The sequence below is a fragment of the Calonectris borealis genome, chromosome W (genome assembly GCF_964195595.1).
Source record: "Calonectris borealis chromosome W, bCalBor7.hap1.2, whole genome shotgun sequence".
Taxonomy (NCBI): Eukaryota; Metazoa; Chordata; class Aves; order Procellariiformes; family Procellariidae; genus Calonectris; species Calonectris borealis.
This window is the reverse complement of record NC_134351.1, coordinates 30,161,369-30,180,473: the sequence shown is the minus strand read 5'-3', so window position 1 is coordinate 30,180,473 and position 19,105 is coordinate 30,161,369. Positions and strand designations below refer to the sequence as shown.

The window sequence follows — 19,105 nt, the reverse complement described above, 5'->3', positions numbered from 1 at the left end:
ATTTTAGTTAAAACTAGATAATATAATCTGTAAATCCACTTAACTGGGCACACGTAAACTGCAATATATCGCAATATGCTGAAAGCGAACAAATTAATTGATGTTGCCACTGTGAACCCCTCCATGTTGTGGAACACCCGCCCACTCTTCCCCCAGGACACTTTGCGTACAGCACCTGACACATAACTGTCTGACATACGGACCGAGTGAGGGCGCCAGTGTCAATCTGTATATTAGATATTAGTAAAGGTTAATTACTTTCTTAAAGTTTTAGATAAATAAATATAAGTAGAAGTTTTTCTTCTTGAAGCCAAAATGGCAATACAGCATGTGGTGGGTTGACTCCGGCTCCTCATGGGTCGAGATAAAGACAGTTTAATAAGCGAAGGAAAGAGGAAGAAGAAATAAAAGAAAAAAACAAAACAAGTGATACAAAGGCAATCACTCACCACCTGCCACAAGTAGACCAATACCCAGCTCAGTATCCTGAGCAATGGCTACCTCCCCGATCCCCCCCCTCCCCTCTGTTTTTATTGCTGAGCATGACATTATATGGCATGGAATATCCTTTTGGTCAGTTTGGGCCAGCTGTCCCGGTTGTGTCCCCTCCCAACTTCTTATCCACCCCCAGCCTACCCACTGGGAGGGGCAGAGTGAGAAACAGAGAAATCCTTGATACTATGTAAGCACTGTTCAGCAATAGCTAAGCTATTGGTGTGTTATCAACACTGTTTTGGTCACAAATCCAAAATATAGCACCATATGGGCTACTGTGAAGAAAATTAACTCCATCCCAGCCAGACTCAGTTTAATCTCCTGTCGCGAATGAGTGGTTTAGAGGCCGCTCAAAGAATCACTGTCAAAGTTATTAGCAGAAAGTGATTTTAATAGTGATTTATAAAAGCATGACTTAACAGAGTTCGATGGCAAGGTTCACTCTATCACTTACTACACGGATGAAGCATACAAAGGAAAAGAGCATGGGAAGCTGAGAAGTCCTTGGCTAGTGCAAGCACTACTTAGCAACAACTAAAACATCAGCGTGTTATCAACATCATTCTCATACTAAATCCAAAACACAGCACTATACCAGCTATTAGCAAGAAAATTAACTCTATCCCAGCTGAAACCAGGGTATCGTGTTAGAACTGAGTTGGGATGATTTATACAGAGGCCGAGAACAAAAAGGTTAAGGAAGACCCTCCCATTGAGTCACGAGGTTCAGAGAAGACCCGGCTGGATCCAATCTTAGTCTCAGACTTGGACAATGGTTTATGTCTGATACAAAAAGGGTAAGGAGACCCTCCCGTTGAGTCGCGAGGTTCAGAGCAGACCCGGCTAGATCTACCCCTAGTCCCAGACTTGGTCAACGGTATATGTCTAAGGGATTATATGTGTTTAGCAGCAGTCTAAGGTTCACTCACAATCTTAAGACAGATCATAAGATTTTAGCAGACTATATTTGCTAGCAGATACTTCCATCAATTCACACACACACACACATGGATGCAAAGATGGATAAATATACAAAGATATACCTGTTAAAAATCCCCCTCGAGTTCAGTGAAATACTCACGTAAAATGTCTCGGCATTTCTCTCAATGGGCGAAGGGTTGAGCCTCGAGGAGTACTGCAGCCCAGGTCCTGTGCCAGCTGGCGATGGTCCTCCGAATATCGCAAACTCGAGGGTTCGCAAACTCTGAGGAGCGTTCCACTCAGAGGGAAATGCTGGGTGCAACCCGCTGCGGTCCAGGAGAGCTCAAAGGGTCTCACTTAGGACCACCATTTATAGGGGCGCAAGATGATTGACTTTAGTCATCTGTAAATTTCCATCCTGGCCACAGTCCAAAGCGGTATTGACTAAAATTCTGAAGGTTTCAGTGTTGTTACAACTGAGCTACAACTCAGATAAGATGGTGCCTGGGCCAGGCAGTGGGAGTACATTCCCAGCCTCAGCCATGCAGAGTTTCTGATATGGTCAAGGAGCGCTCAACCGTCAGACTCAGTGCACCAAGGCCGAGGTTTCATGGGAATTTCTGAGATCAACGAGCAGCCCAGGAGAAGGGAGGGGGGGAATGCACCACCACATCTCCTCCCCTTATTCCATACCACTTACCTGATGCTCAAGTCTTATGCTGTCCAATACATCCTCGTTATCTATCTCTCCCCTTCCTATCCTTTGATATATACACAGATAGCATTCCCTTAGTCTATGGGCCACCCCCATAAAATGTCCGTAAAATTTTCATAAAATTTTTATTTAGTCCATGAGTTGAGCTCCATCTGTTATGGTGGTCGCTCAGGACAGGAGAGGCAGTGTGTTGTGTTGAGTTATTGGGTGCCAAAGCTAACTCAGGTTGGGTCACTGCTGCACTTGCACAGCTTCTTGCGAGGCTCAGGTTGGTTTGGGTGATTCCTGCTGTAGTACTTCCTATAATCAACTCAAACCATGGGTTATTTTCCCCCAAGGTTAAATCTCCTTGAGGTACACGCCAGATTTCCCCATCCTCCTGCATTACCCACCAAGTACACCCAGGTCCTTGAACAAAAGCAGTCCCACGAACAGGTTTGCCTTTTCCTGATGGAGGAGCAACCCATGCTGTCTTTCCCAGCCAGTTCCCTACACACACTATGGGGACCTTATCTCCTTCTAGAGCACATAGGGGTTTTGTTTGGGCAGGGCTGGGTCAGTCATCTGATCCTCTGGATTCTCTTTGAATTGCCAGAGCTGGCAGACCAGTCTATCCACAGTTGGTGCCTCAATGTCTGCCCAGTCCATTATCACCAGAGCATTGTCATAGGACATCAGTGTATTCTGTACAAACTTCTGCCACATAGACTGCGTGCACTAAGCATCATCTGGATCTTTGAAGGCCTGGTTGTTGTCCAGTTCGCTGTAGAACACCACTACCGCTCATTCCCTCAAATATTGGATACCTTCCTCTGTGGTAGTCCACTTGCCTTGGTAGTTTACAAGATCTTCCTTGAGGGGGATACCCTTGTCTTCATGCTTGATAGGAGCTGCCTCCAGAGCCTGCAGATGGCTGTCCCTCTTCCGATCCCTTTGTTGATTCCATGGTCCCTAGCAAGGGATCCCAGCTGCTGGTCTTCCTTACCATCTAGTTCCAGATCATTGGCCCCACTATCCCAGCATCGGAGCAACCAGGTAGCAATTCATTCACCTTGCTGACCTCTGTAATCTTTCCACGTATCTCACAGCTCACTCAGGGATAGGGACTGGGTAGTTTCCACCTCTTTTATGATTTCTGTCTCTTCCCTCTCTTCTTCTTGTGGGTGTCCTGCTGCAGAACAGGCTGCCTCTTCTGATTCTTCCTCCTGCTCCCTCTTAGGAGGAGCTTCTTCCTCTCTTACTAACTGGGTCAACCTCTGCTTCTATTGTTTCTTCTTGACTACAGGAGCAACTATGGAAGTTGAGGGTTGGGTCTCTGGTTTAGCCATAGTGTCTGTTCATGTGACCTCAGAGCGAGCAGCCCTCTCAGTGTCCATTTGTGTGCCCTCAGAGCAAGAGACCCTCTTGTTCTATTGAGGGTGCTGGACAGAGGCTCGATAGGCATGGGCCAGGCCCCAACACAACATTAGAATTCGCTGTGTTTCATTGGGGCAGGCAAGGCTCCCCTCTTTCAAATGCTGTACCAATTCAATGGCATAACATGCCTGTACAGGTGTAAAATCCCAGGCTAACAGAGGTGATAATGGCCCTGGGCACCTGCCCAAATCCTCCCATACACCCTGACACCCAGGGATCGACAGCTTCGGGACATGTTCCTATGTGGCATTCCCAATTAGTTGTTTAACCTTATGAACATTAATCAAAATTAATATCAGGCTCACGACACACACCAGTGCAAAAAGTCTGATTGCATAAGGATATTCAAGAAACTGAGAGGCCATTACAAGAAGGCTGGAAAGACCTAACCTGGAGGAGAGGAAGGAGTAGGTGCCATTCTTCCCTCTCTCCACAAAGTGTCCCTCAGAGGAGAAAAGGGGAAAAGTGTAATTGCTAATTTTCTCCATGAGATGGTTCTTGGAGTACTGGGACAGCAGCAATGTGGGGCCCAAATACCAGAGTAGGCTCAAGGCCAGGGCTTTTATCATAGCTCTCCCAGGCAAAGCAAAACAAAGTGATAAACAACACAGCAAACAGCAACAATTGAAAACAGTCATTAACAATTCTTGGAGTTTGTTGTACAGCAGGAAAGAGATGAAGCACGAGAGCAGGGGAGGGAACACATAAGTCAGCATCCAGAGTAAATACGTCAGCATCAGGACCAGCAACAGCAAGTAATAGCCTACCAAATAACAACTTGGCTAAACAGGTATAACGGCTAGAAGTTCAGTCTAGCACACTGTCGTGGTTTACTCTGGCAGGCAGCCAAATACCACACAGCCGCTCACTCACTCCCCCCACCCCCACAGTGGGACGGGGAGAGAATCGGAAGGGTGAGAGTGAGAAAAACTCGTGGGCTGAGATAAAGACAGTTTAATAGAACAGAAAAGGGAAAATAATAATAATAATAATAATGATAGAATATACAAAATGAGTGATGCACAATGCAATTGCTCACCACCCGCGCTAACCGATAACCAAGTAGCAATCGGTACTTCCTGGATCACGCCTACCCTTCATATACTGAGCATGACGTCACATGGTATGGAATACCCCATTAGCCAGCTGGGCTGGCTGTCCTGATTATGTTCCCTCCCATCTCGTGTACCTAGCTCAGTCAGTAGGCATGGGAGCTGTCCTTGGACTAGGAGGGTACTTAGCAACAACTGAAAACAGTGTGTTATCAACATTCTCCTCATACTAAATCCAAAACACAGCACTAGGAAGAAATTTAACTCTATCCCAGCCGAAACCAGGACAGTATACACCCCTTATTCTATACCATTTACGTTATGCTTAGGTCTCACATTTTTCGATACATTTCAATTAATCACCACTATCTTTCTTTTTATATATACATATATATATATGCACACACAGATATCATTCCCTTAGTCTATGGGCCATCCCTCTAAAATGTCCATTGAGTTCATTTAGTCCACGACTTAGGGCTCCATCTGTCATAACAGTCTTTCAGGGCCAGAGAGATGGTGTGTGGTGTTGGGCTGTTACATCCTGAAGCCAGTTCTCATTTTGGTACTGCTGCGCTCGTCCAGTTCTATCATCGTTACACTTTGCTTGCTTTCATCGGAGTTAGTTCATTCTTCATTAATCTGGGTGATTTTCACTGCTATACCATTGATAGCAACCATAGAAATAATGATATAAAATATCATGTAACAATTAACATCATACAATTCAGTTCATTGGCTATTTTCACCCAAAATCAAATCCCCTTGAGGTACACACCGGACTTCCCCATCCTTTCGCATCACCCACCAAGTGCACCCAGGTCCTTGAGCAAAAGCAATCCCTCGGATGGGTTTTCCCTTGCCCAAGGCAGGAGTAACCCAGACTGTCTTCCCCAGCATATTTCTTATGTGCACAACAGGGACTTTATCCCCCTCTACAGTACGTAAGATTTTTGATTGGGCACGGCCAGCTCGAGTGACAGATCCCCTGGCGTTGACTAACCAGGTGGCTTTTGCTAAATGCATATCCCAATGCTTGAATGTCCCACCACCCATTGCTCTCAGAGTAGTCTTTAGCAGTCCGTTGTATCATTCAATTTTTCCGGAGGCTGGTGCATGGTAGGGGATGTGATATACCCACTCAATGCCATGCTCTTTGGCCCAGGTGTCTATGAGGGTGTTTCGGAAATGAGTCCCGTTATATGACTCAATTCTTTCTGGGGTGCCATGTTGCCATAGGACTTGTTTTTCAAGGCCCAGGATGGTGTTCCGGGCAGTGGCATGGGGCAGAGGATATGTTTCTAGCCATCCGGTGGTTGCTTCCACCATGGTGAGCACATAGCGCTTGCCGTGCCGGGTTTGTGGGAGTGTGATATAATCAATCTGCCAGGCCTCCCCATATTTATATTTCAACCATCGTCCTCCATACCAAAGAGGCTTTACTCGCTTGGCTTGCTTGATTGCAGCGCATGTTTCACATTCATGGATAACCTGTGCAATAGCGTCCATGGTCAAGTCCACCCCTCGATCACGAGCCCATCTATATGTTGCATCTCTTCCTTGATGGCCTGAGGAGTCATGGGCCCACCAAGCTATAAATAATTCACCCTTATGTTGCCAGTCCAGATCCACCTGAGCCACTTCAATCTTAGCAGCCTGGTCCACCTGCTGGTTGTTTTGATGTTCTTCAGTGGCCCAATTCTTGGGTACGTGAGCATCTACGTGACGTGCTTTTACAACCAGGTTCTCTACTCGGGCAGCAATATCTTGCCACAATGCGGCAGCCCAGCTGGGTTTACCTCTGCGCTGCCAGTTGTTCTGCTTCCACTGCTGCAACCACCCCCACAGGGCATTTGCCACCATCCATGAGTCAGTATAGAGATAAAGTACTGGCCATTTTTCTCGTTCAGCAATGTCCAAGGCCAGCTGGATGGCTTTCACCTCTGCAAACTGGCTCGATTCACCTTCTCCTTCAGCAGTTTCTGCGTCTTGTCATATAGGACTCCATACAGCAACTTTCCATCTCCAGTGCTTTCCCACAAGACGACAGGACCCATCAGTGAACAGGGCATATTGCTACTCATTTTCTGGTAGTTTGTTATACAGTGGGGCCTCCTCAGCACGCGTCACCTCCTCCTCTGGGGATATTCCAAAACCTTTGCCTTCTGGCCAGTTCGTGATCATTTCCAAGATTCCTGGGCGACTGGGGTTTCCTATTCGGGCCCGTTGTGTGATCAGTGCGACCCACTTACTCCACGTAGCATCGGTTGCATGATGTGTAGAGGGGACCTTCCCTTTGAACATCCAGCCCAGCACCGGCAGTCGGGGTGCCAGGAGGAGCTGTGCTTCAGTGCCAACCACTTCCGAAGCAGCTCGAACCCCTTCATATGCTGCCAATATCTCCTTCTCAGTTGGAGTATAGCGGGCCTCGGATCCTCTGTATCCCCGACTCCAGAACCCTAAGGGTCGACCTCGAGTCTCCCCTGGTGCTTTTTGCCAGAGGCTCCAGGTAGGGCCATTGTCCCTGGCTGCGGTGTAGAGCACATTCTTCACATCTTGTCCTGCCCGGACTGGCCCAAGGGCTACTGCATGAACTATCTCCTGTTTAATTTGTTCAAAGGCTTGTCGTTGCTCAGGGTCCCATTTGAAATCGTTCTTCTTCCTGGTCACGTGATAGAGAGGGCTTACAATTTGACTGTAATCTGGAATATGCATTCTCCAAAAGCCCACAACGCCTAAGAAAGCTTGTGTTTCCTTTTTGCTAGTTGGTGGGGACATGGCTGTTATTTTGTTGATCACATCCATTGGGATCTGACGACGTCCATCTTGCCATTTTATTCCTAAAAACTGGATCTCCTGTGCAGGTCCCTTGACCTTACTTTGTTTTATGGTAAAACCGGCCTTCAGAAGGGTTTGGACTATTCTCTTCCCTTTCGCAAAAAATTCTTCTGCTGTGTTGACCCATACAATGATGTCATCAATGTATTGCAGGTGTTCTGGAGCCTCACCCTGTTCCAGTGCAGTGTGGATCAGTCCATGGCAAATGGTAGGGCTGTGTTTCCACCCCTGGGGCAGTCGGTTCCAGGTGTACTGGACGCCCCTCCAAGTGAAAGCAAACTGTGGCCTGCACTCTGCTGCCAAAGGGATGGAGAAGAAGGCATTAGCAATGTCAATGGTGGCGTACCACTTGGCTGCCTTTGACTCCAGTTCGTATTGAAGTTCTAGCATGTCCGGCACGGCAGCACTCAGTGGCGGCGTGACTTCGTTCAGGCCACGGTAGTCTACTGTTAGTCTCCACTCTCTATTGGACTTTCGCACTGGCCATATGGGACTGTTAAAGGGTGAGTGAGTCTTGCTGATCACTCCTTGGCTCTCCAGTCGATGAATCAGCTCATGGATGGGAATCAGGGAGTCTCGGTTGGTGCGATATTGTCGCCGGTGCACTGTTGTGGTAGCGATTGGTACCTGCTGTTCTTAAACCCTCAGCAACCCCACAACAGAAGGGTCCTCCGAGAGACCAGGCAAGGTGGACAGCTGTTTAATTTCCTCCGTCTCCAGGGCAGCTATACCAAAAGCCCACCGGTACCCTTTTGGGTCCTTGAAATACCCTCTCCTGAGGTAGTCTATGCCAAGGATGCACGGAGCCTCTGGGCCAGTCACAATGGGGTGCTCTTGCCACTCCTTCCCAGTTAGGCTCACTTCGGCCTCCAATACAGTTAACTCTTGGGATCCCCCTGTCACTCCAGAAATACAGATGGGTTCTGCCCCTTTATAGCTTGATGGCATCAGGGTACACTGTGCACCAGTGTCTACGAGAGCTTTATACTCCTGTGGGTCTGATGTGCCAGGCCATCGAATCCACACAGTCCAGTAAACCCAGTGGTCCCTTTCCTCCACCTGGCTGGAGGCAGGGCCCCTCTAGTCCTGGTCATAGTATCCGTTTCTCATTTCTTGCAAACGCGAGTTAAGAATTTCTTCATTACAATCCAAAGTAAGATCAGCCCTTCTACTCTTGTCTGAGGAACTGTTCACTGGAAACTGGACCCTCACGAGACAGGTTTTTCCTGAAAACTGGAGCAGCATTTTTCCTGGGAGAACCCCCTTGTGTCATTGTTTTTCCTTGCAACTCACGTACCCGTGCCTCTAGGGTCAAGGTAGGTTTTCCATCCCACTGCCTCATGTCCTCTCCGTGGTCACGCAGGTAAAACCACAGGGTGCCCCGGGGTGTGTACTTTCTATATCCTCTCTCTTGAGCAGAAGAACGCTGACTCCTAATGGCTGAGATACTGGTCCATACAGGTGGAGAGTAGGACCTATCGTCTTTGAGTTGATGGACCTCCCGGGGCAGTTTCTCCACAGCTGAGACAAGGGAGGAGGAGACTGTTTCTTCGTATTCCTGGAGACTGATAACCATATCATCGACCCTTGGTGCTTCTTCCTCTTTCTAGCGCAGTACTGCCAACGAACTGGCATATGACGCTGGTGCGCTCCGTACTAATTTCCGCCACATGGGTCGCGTGCACTGGACTTCATCTGGATCTTTGGGCGTTTGGTCTTTGTCCAGGTCACTATAAACCACCTCCAGCACACCTAGTTCTCTCAGGTACTGGATATCTCTCTCCATAGTAGTCCATTTGCCTGGGCGATATATAACATCTTCCTTGAAGGGATACCTTTCCTTCACGCCTGACAGGAGTCGCCTCCAGAGGCTGAGGACCTGTGTCCCTTTTCCCATTGCTTTGTCAATGCCCCCTTCCCTAGCAAGGGATCCCAGCTGTTTGGCTTCCTTCCCCTCTAATTCCAGGCTACTGGCCCCATTATCCCAGCATCGGAGCAGCCAGGTAACAATATGCTCACCTGGACGACGGCTGAAATCTTTCCGCATATCTCGCAGCTCACTCAGGGATAGGGATCGGGTGGTTTCCGTCTCATTTATGAGTTCTTCCTCTTCCTCCTCCCCTCCTCGTGGTGGCCCTGCTTTTCCATCATCCCTTTCTAAATGACCTGACTTTCACTTCCAAGATTTCTTTTTATGTACAGAGGTGACTGATACCAGCAAGGGTTGGTCCTCTGGTTCAGCTGTAGTACCTGTTGCTGGGGTTTGGGTAGCTGCAGTGCTTGTCATGGGGGTTGGAGTAACTGTAGTGACTGTTGCCTGAGTTTGAGTGGCTGCACTGCCTGTCTCAGGGGTTGGAGAGGCTACGGTGACTGTTGCCGGGGTTTGAGTAGCCACAGGGGTTGTCGTGGGGATTGAAGTAGCCGCAGTGCCTGTCGTGGGGGTTTGAGTAGCCACCGTGTCTATAGCTGCCCCCGGGACTCGCTGCTCCGCCCACCCCAACGAGGCACCGCTGCTTGCCCTCCCTCTTTTCTTGTTCCTGAGGGTTGATCTCTGGACAGTATTCCTGAATAATTGTTTAACCCTAAACAAGGCTTGAACCACATTCAGGAGACATAGCAATAGGAACATGCTTGTTTGAACATCCCAAGGATATTCAAAATTCTCAGGGAATATTGTGGACATCATCGTGAAGAGGATAAAAGAAAAAGGAGTTTCTGACGATATGGAAGGGAAGATGAACAAGTGGGAGAAAGTGTCCCATCCTGTCTCCCCCTTAAATTCATTCTCCGAGGAAAAAAAAGTGCAATTACCAATAATTTCTTAGAGGTGGTTCCCGAGGTACAGAAATTACGTCAGTGCCGAGTCCAGATACCAGATTAGACTTACGACCAATGATTTTATCACCTCATAAAACAGCAGCAAAATGATAATCTTGGCCCAGTTCCGAATAATGATAAACAGCACAAAAGGGAACACATACTGCAAGCAAGGTATTACATGACTCAACATTGAGAGCCAGCCCCACAACTTTGACAGCGAATACATCAACATTGTGACCAATCAATATAATGAATGCTTATAACAATTTTGCCTTAACACACTTTGGTCAGATCTATCGTTATCTCAACCCTTCGAGCCCCACGTTGGGCGCCAATAAAGGACTGTCGTGGTTTAATCTGGCAGGCAGCCAAATATCACGCAGCCGCTCACTCACTCCCCCCACCCCCACAGTGGGACGGGGAGAGAATCGGAAGGGTAAGAGTGAGAAAAACTCGTGGGTTGAGATAAAGACTGTTTAATAGAACAGAAAAGGGAAAATAATGATAATAAATAATGATAGAATATACAAAATGAGTGATGCACAATGCAATTGCTCACCACCCGCGCTGACCGATAACCAAGTAGCGATCGGTACTTCCTGGATCACGCCTACCGTTCATATACTGAGCATGACGTCACATGGTATGGAATACCCCGTTGGCCAGCTGGGCTGGCTGTCCTGATTATGTTCCCTCCCATCTTGTGTACCTAGCTCAGTCAGTAGGCATGGGAGCTGTCCTTGGACTAGCAGGGCACTTAGCAACAACTGAAAACATCAGTGTGTTATCAACATTCTCCTCATACTAAATCCCAAACACAGCACTAGGAAGAAATTTAACCCTATCCCAGCCGAAACCAGGACACACACTCCGATCAAATCTGTCATTATCTCAAACCCCTCGAGCCCCATGTTGGACTCCAAAAAGGACTGTGGTGGCTTGACCCCGGCTGGCAGGTAAGCCCCCACCCAGTCACTCGCTCTCTCTCACTCCCCTGCAGTGGGATGGGGGAGAGAATCAGAAGGGCAAAAGTGAGAAAAAAACTTGTGGGTTGAGATAAAGACAGTTTAATGAACAAAGGAAAGAGGAAGGGAAAAAAAAACCCAAACAAGTGATACAAAGGCAATCACTCACCAATTCCCACAAGTAGACCGATGCCCAGTCAGTTCCTGAGCAATGGCTACCTACCCCAAAACACCCTCCCTTCTGTTTTTATTGCTGAGCATGATGTTATTTGGTATGGAATATCTCTTTGGTCAGGTAAGGTCAGCTGTCCCAGCTGTGTCCCTTCCCAACTTCTTGCAGCCTACCCGCTGCAGGGAGCAGAGTGAGAAACAGAGAAGCTGTGCAAACACTGTTTAGCAATAGTGAAAACACTGGTGTATTATTAACACTGTTTTGGTCACAAATCCAAAAAACAGCACCATGTGGGTGACTATGAAGAAAATTAACTCCATCCCAGCCAGACCCAGTACATGGCATTTGAGCTAAAAGTCAGTGGATTTAAGATGAGTGGTTTTTTATATAAGGACAGTTATAGTTGCAATTTAGAAAGAATAAGATAACTTTTCAAAGGTCAGCAATATTGTGTGCTTTTTGAAATTGAAAGATTTAGGCCCTAATTTTACCAAAGCATGCATTCTTTGCTCACATATAAGCATTTGTAGCACATGAATTTCTTTGTTTCTAGGCTTTCGCCCTCACTGAGGACACTGTGAATATAATTACTTTGTTAGTTTAAATAAAATAAGGTGGATCTCTTTTGTAAATATATAGAATCATAGAATCATAGAATCATTAAGGTTGGAAAAGACCTCTAAGATCATCGAGTCCAACCGTCAACCCAACACCACCATGCCCACTAAACCATGTCCCTAAGCACCTCATCTACACGTCTTTTAAATACTTCCAGGGATGATGACTCAACCACTTCCCTGGGCAGCCTGTTCCAATGTTTAACCACTCTTTCAGTAAAGAAATTTTTCCTAATGTCCAATCTAAACCTCCCCTGGCGCAACTTGAGGCCCTTTCCTCTCGTCCTATCGCTAGTTACTTGGCAGAAAAGACCAACACCCGCCTCTCTACAACCTCCTTTCAGGTAGTTGTAGAGCGCAATGAGGTCTCCCCTCAGCCTCCTCTTCTCCAGGCTAAACAGTCCCAGTTCCCTCAGCCGCTCCTCATAAGACTTGTGCTCCAGGCTCTTCACCAGCTTCGTTGCCCTTCTCTGGACATGCTCCAGCACCTCCATGTCCTTCTTGTAGTGAGGGGCCCAAAACTGAACACAGGATTCGAGGTGCGGCCTCACCAGTGCCGAGTACATGTTTTGCTAAAACATGGGAAGATGAAACTAGAGGTTTCTCAGTGATAAAAGGGATTTGAATAGAATCTTTTGAGAAAAAGCAAATGGTTATTTGTCTCTTATTTCTCAGCTTAATTAGGAGTGTCTTTAATTTCCCCTGTTATGCTCTTTCCTTTCAAAAAAGCAGCAGCTAACATATCCTTAGTTCTTCAGTCTGTACTTTTCAAATGCAAGCATATTAATCAGTGAAAAAATAAATGCAATTTTTGGGCATTATGTTTCGTTATCTCAACCCTTCGAGCCCCACGTTGGGCGCCAATAAAGGACTGTTGTGGTTTAACCTGGCAGGCAGTCGAATACCATGCAGCCGCTCGCTCACTCCCCCCGCCCCCCCACAGTGGGACGGGGAGAGAATCGGAAGGGTAAGAGTGAGAAAAACTCATGGGTTGAGATAAAGACAGTTTAATAGAACAGAAAATGGAAAATAATAATGATGATGATAGAATATACAAAATGAGTGATGCACAATGCAATTGCTCACCACCCGCGCTGACCGATAACCAAGTAGCGATCGGTACTTCCTGGATCACGCCTACCCTTCATATACTGAGCATGACGTCACATGGTATGGAATACCCCGTTGGCCAGCTGGGCTGGCTGTCCTGATTATGTTCCCTCCCATCTTGTGTACCTAGCTCAGTCAGTAGGCATGGGAGCTGTCCTTGGACTAGCAGGGTACTTAGCAACAACTGAAAACATCAGTGTGTTATCAACATTCTCCTCATACTAAATCCCAAACACAGCACTAGGAAGAAATTTAACTCTATCCCAGCCAAAACCAGGACAGTATATTTAATTAAAGTTCGTTACTAAATAATAGAAAAGTGTTTTGATTTGGGCCTTGTTTGACTGCAGATTTTCATTTCTTGCCAGTTGGCGGGTTTGTCAATAAACTAAACCATGTGCATGCCCAGTTTGAATGAATAAGCCATTTAAAAGGGGGAATTTGAAAGTCTTCTATGCAAATAGATGTCTATACAGTCACTTCCCCATTATGAAGTAATGAGATATGGAATATCATTGATTCTGGAATCTAGTTGGACCTGCATAGTCAGGTTGCGTGTATTGCATTCTGTTTTTCATCTGGATTTAGAAATCAGATCATAGGATAATTTAGGTTGGAAGGGACCTCAGGAAGTGTCTAGTCCTACCTTCTACTGAAAGCAAGGTCAGCTATGAAATCAGACCAGGTTGCTCAGGGCTTTATCCAGGATGGAGACTGCACAACCTCTCTGGGCAATCTGTTCCACTGGTGAAAATGTTTTTCCTCATATCCATTCTGAACCTCTCTTCTTTCAAATTATGCCTGTTGTCTCTCATATTCCCAACATGTACTGCTTCCTCGTACATATTGGAAAGCTACTATTAGGTGTCCCGAAGCCTTCTCTTCTCTAGGCTGAACAAGCCCAGTTCCCTCAGCCTCTCTTCACAGGGCATGTGCTCCAGCCCTGTGACCATCTTGGTGGCCCTCTGCTGAACTCTCGCCAGTTCATCAAAGTTTTTCTTTTTTTGGGGACCCAAATCTGGATACAGTATTCTAGATGTGGTCTAACAAGCCCTCAAGCATATCAGCTTAACCCCGCCCCAATTTGGTGTCATCTGCAAACTTTATGAGCAAGCACTCTGTCACCTCTTCCATATCATTTATAAAGATGCTAAGTAGGACAGGTCCCAGGATATACCCCTGTGGTATTACACTCATGATTGGTCTCCAGGTAGAGTACGACCCATTAACAAGTACTCTCTGTGCCTGATTATCCAGCCAGTTTTTTTTACACATCTGGTTGTCCACACATCCAGACTATAATATTCTTCACTTCAGTGAAATTCACTTTGTAATAATGAATTTGATTGAAGATCAACTTTCATGTAGGGATATTCCTTTTTATAGTGGCATTTTATAAGTATTGGGGTGGAGGAGGGAAATGCCACCAGAGGAGTTGGTTTAAAGTTTCAAGCATAAGTAAATAACCAGGTATTCCCATGGTTTATTTAATCAAGACCCTTCAAATTGTTGTATCTTTTCCCAACTGCCATTGCAGCGCATGGACATGGATCGTCGTAGGGAAGATGCCAGAAACCCCAAGCGCAAGCCCCGCTTGATGGAGGAGGATGAATTGCCATCTTGGATTATTAAGGATGATGCTGAAGTTGAAAGGCTCACATGTGAGGAAGAGGAAGAGAAAATATTTGGAAGAGGGTCCCGTCAGCGCAGGGATGTGGACTATAGCGATGCTCTTACAGAGAAACAGTGGCTACGGGTAGGTACTGCTTTTTTCTTTTTGACAGTTGCTATTTGGGGGGGGAGGGATGTTCTCATTGAAGATTACAAAGTTGCACAAGTGAAAACACCGTGTAATATCTAAGGTCCATGTATTCTTATTATTCAGTTTTTACAACTGTGCTCAAGACATAACTTAGGTTTCAAGCTATGTTGCTGAAACTTAACTCATTGCTAGATGCAGAATCGTGATTACAGTTGTTTTCTATTGCAACTACTCTGTGGCCGTAGATATTGACATATTTCACTTATGTTTTTCGACACACTAAGCAGATTGTCATCATTAAGAGACTTTTCAATTTAAAGTATGGGAAACCTATGATCAGTGTGTATTACAGCTTTCTGTGCTGCAGGTGTATAAGAAAAAACCCAAACTGATCCATTTTAAAGGTTTGGAAACTTTTAAGCAAGTCTTCTCTCTCTTAAGCTTTTTCATTTCCAAGTGCCTCTGTGTTTCTTGATCCCAGTGAGATCAAAAAACTCAATGAAGACCATGTTGCAGGATTTCCATGCCTGAAAGTAAAGAATCTAAACTTACTCTCACTGAATCTATGATTTTGTTGCCCTTGAGGAGTTCTTGTCATTCCTCTGCTTAAAAAAAAGTGGAGATAATGAAAATGCTTAAAAATGCTTACAAAAAGCATTAGATAATGAACACGAATGTATATGGCTTTTCAGAATGTTAATATCCGGGGTGGTAAAGAAATGAGGTTTGATCTCTAGAAAGTCTTGTCAAAACCAGGAAATTTCATAATTTTTAACTCAATTATGATTTCTAAAGCATATTAGTAAGATTTTTCATGTACAGAACTAGTCTCTGTGATTTGATAGGCAGTATTCTACCATGGTAGAACAATCACATGCTTATGTGGTTGACACTAATACACAGTGCAGCTAGGACCTTTTATAAGCTAGGGAAAAAAACACCAAAATAAAGTGTATATTGGGTAGATCTGCTCAAGCTTATTTTAAACTAGTTAGCTTCAGTACTGAAATACTCTGGATATGGCAAAAGCTCAGCTTGGACTTTCATACTTTACTTCTCAGGTTGGTTTTGTACCCAATGTTAAGCCGTTTTCTGTCAAAAAATAATAGCCCTCAAGAAGTCATCTTTCTACCTCAAGGCAAGATCATCTATTCCTATGTCATTCCTTACAGATGTTTGCCTAAAGGCCTCCACTGATGGAAAATTTAGAACTCCCTAAGGGAAGCTATCACTGTGATTTAGTTTTCCCTAATACTTTATCTGAATTTCTTTGCTGGTTTTTAAGCGCATTACTTCTTGTTCTGTTCACTGTGATCATGAAGAACAGGTTTTTCACTTCTTTTTTTTTCCCAACATATTTTTATGTCTTAAAAGACTGTTATCATACCCCTGCTTAGTCTTTTTTTCTTTCTGTTAACAACCCCTGCTCATCTGATCTTTTCCCATAGGCCCTGTTTTCTAGACCTCTGATCATTTTCATTCAACTTCCTTAAACTCTCTCCAAGTGATTAACAACTTTGTTCAAGTTTTATTCAAAGCTAGACACCAATACTCCAGGTACAACCTTGCCTGAATAAAGGGGAAGAGTTCTTTCACATAACTGCTAGGGTGTTTATGCATAATGGTATAGTGTTTTTCTATTTTCTCAGCAGTACAGATACTGACTTGTGTTCAACTTGTGATCCAGTATAAACCCTCAATCACTTTCTGTGAAACTACTCCCTATCCAATTTTTCCATATCCTTTTTTGTACAGTTGTGGTGTGTTGACCTTGGCTGCCTGCCAAATGCCCACCTAGCCACTCTCTCGCTCCCCCTCCTCAACAGGACAGGGGGAGAAAATAAGATAGAAAAGCTTGTGGGTCGAGATAAGGACAGGGAGGTCACTTACCAATTATCGTCACAGGCAAAACAGACTCGACTTGGGGAAAATTAATTTAATTTGTTGCCAATTAATAATAGAGCAGCATGGCGAGAAACAAAGACAAAAGTAAAAACACCTTTCCCCCCACCCCTCCCTTCTTCCCAGGCTCAACTTTACTCCTTCATTCCTGACTCTTCTACCTCCTCCCCCCACTCTGAGCAGCACAGGGGGATGGGGAATGGGGGTTGTGGTCAGTTCATAATGCTTTTTCTCTGCCACTCCTTCCTCCTCACGCTTTTCCCCTGCTTCAGTGTGGGGTCCCTCCCACAGGAGACAGTCCTTCACGAACTGCTTCAATGTGGGTCCTTCCCACGGGCTGCAGTCCTTCAGGAACAGACTGCTCCAGCATGGGTGCTATCCATGGGCCACAGCTCCTGCCAGAAAACCTGCTCCTGCGTGGGCTCCTCTCCATGGACTGCAGCTTCCTTCAGGGCATATCCACCTGCTGAGGCGTGGGGCCCTCCATGGGCTGTAGTGAGGTTATCTGCTCTGATGTGGTCCTCCATGGGCTGCAGGGGGACTACCTGCTTCACCATGGTCTTCACCACAGGCTTCAAGGGAATCTCTGCTCCAACGCCTGGAGCACTTCCTCCCCCTCCTTCTTCTCTGACCTTGATGTCTGCATAGTTGTTTCTCTCGCCTTTTTTCTCACTCGTCTCTCTCACAGCTGCTGTGCAGCGTTTTTTACCCTTTTGTAAATATGTTATCAGAGAGGCACCACCAGTGTCACTGATTGGTTAAGCTTTGGCCAGCAGCGGGTCCATCTTGGGGCTGGCTGGAACTGGCTCCGTCCAACATGAGGGCAGCCGCTGGTATCTTCTCACAGAGGCCACCCCTGCAGACCTCCCTGCTACCAAAACCTTGCCACGTAAACCCAATAAAACAGTTGATTTTTCCTTGCCTAATAGAAATACTTTGCGTATATCCTTGTTGTAAATTATCGATGTTTTCTCCAGTTGTTACACCAATTTATCAAAATAATTTTGAATTTTAATCCTGTTATCAGGTATACTTGTGGTCCCTGTCAACTTGGTGTTCTTTGCAGATTTAATAGGCATACTTTTCGTTCCATAATCCAGGTAATTAAAAAAAGATATTGAATAGCACTGGACCCCTATTTCCACAGCCTTCCATTTTGACAGGACTACTCCGAGTTTTAAAAAGTGCTCTGAATAGAATTTTCTGACTATTTGATACACACCTGATAGTAATTTTATGTAGTCCATGTTTTCCTGGTTTGTTTGTGATAATGTTGTGTGAAACAAGGTCAAAGGCCTTGCTAAAGTCAAGATACAGTATGTACTGCTACTCCTTTTCAACATGGCTTGCTACCTTGTTGAAGAAAACTGCAAGTTCCTTCCTCCTCCACTGTTAAACTGTTAACTCTGTACTCAAATTAGCTAGTTTAAAGCTAGATCAGATATTTCCATACTACATAGCAGTCACTTCTAACTGTATTGTGTACATATTTTCAATTGCATTTTCAGGTGGCAAGTCTGTATACTTCAGAGTGTTACAGCAAATGCTGATGTAAGAGCTACTAATATTTTTAAATGCTTGTATTCTGAGGATTAGATTTATAGTGCAGCACTAGTCATGCAGCTTCACAGTAAAAGGTCCTCTCCATTAGGTGGAAATGAAAACTTGAATAAAGTGAAACTTTCCTGAGTGTTTTCATGAGATTTAGTTTGCAGGGAAAGTAAGGAGTTCTGTTTTTCTGCATTTTTACCCCTCACTTGTCTTTTCTTTGAGTAATTTAAATTTTTCTCTTGTTTTTTTTTTTTAAATTACATACCTCGGGGATCATAGAAAAAGAGATGACAATCATGTACAACATTTTCGAGGGAATCTTTAAATGTGTAAATTATCAGAAGGAGTTAATAAGCAGCTTTACCCTGAGGTTTTGCCACTCCAACTTGCAATGTAACAATATCATACACATTGTATGGAAATTTTAAATCAAATCATTTTTTGTTAAAATGGACACAATAAACTACTTAAACAGCTAAGGCTTTTTAAACAGTACCCACAAGATTCAATACATTCTAAATTAAGGATGGTACTTTATTTCATAAAAGTTTTCCCCTTACTACCCCACATGTTTTATTATGCCACTGTCCACTCCTCTTTTGGAGCACTGTAGAAGAAACAGACCTGTTGGTCACTAGCAGCAGGGCTATATCTCTAGGGTTTTTTTCTTTCTCCAGCTGCTGATACCTTTAAGCTATACTTGCATGAGGCTTTTCAGAAGGAAACTTTATGTTTCTGATGAATACATTGGTTTGATAATATGATTATC

At 45.1% G+C, this 19,105-nt stretch overlaps 1 protein-coding gene across 1 annotated transcript in view; it reads left to right on the top strand.

The window, feature by feature from the left end:
• The window catches only part of LOC142074949 (SWI/SNF-related matrix-associated actin-dependent regulator of chromatin subfamily A member 2-like), a 55,784-nt gene extending 40,164 nt beyond the window's left edge, over positions 1 to 15,620 (top strand). The window contains exons 11-12 of the mRNA XM_075135962.1: positions 14,659 to 14,877; positions 15,576 to 15,620. Of these exons, the coding sequence (XP_074992063.1) occupies positions 14,659 to 14,877; positions 15,576 to 15,620 (264 nt within the window). The remainder of the gene's footprint in view (positions 1 to 14,658; positions 14,878 to 15,575) is intronic.
• The last annotated feature ends 3,485 nt before the right edge of the window (positions 15,621 to 19,105 follow it).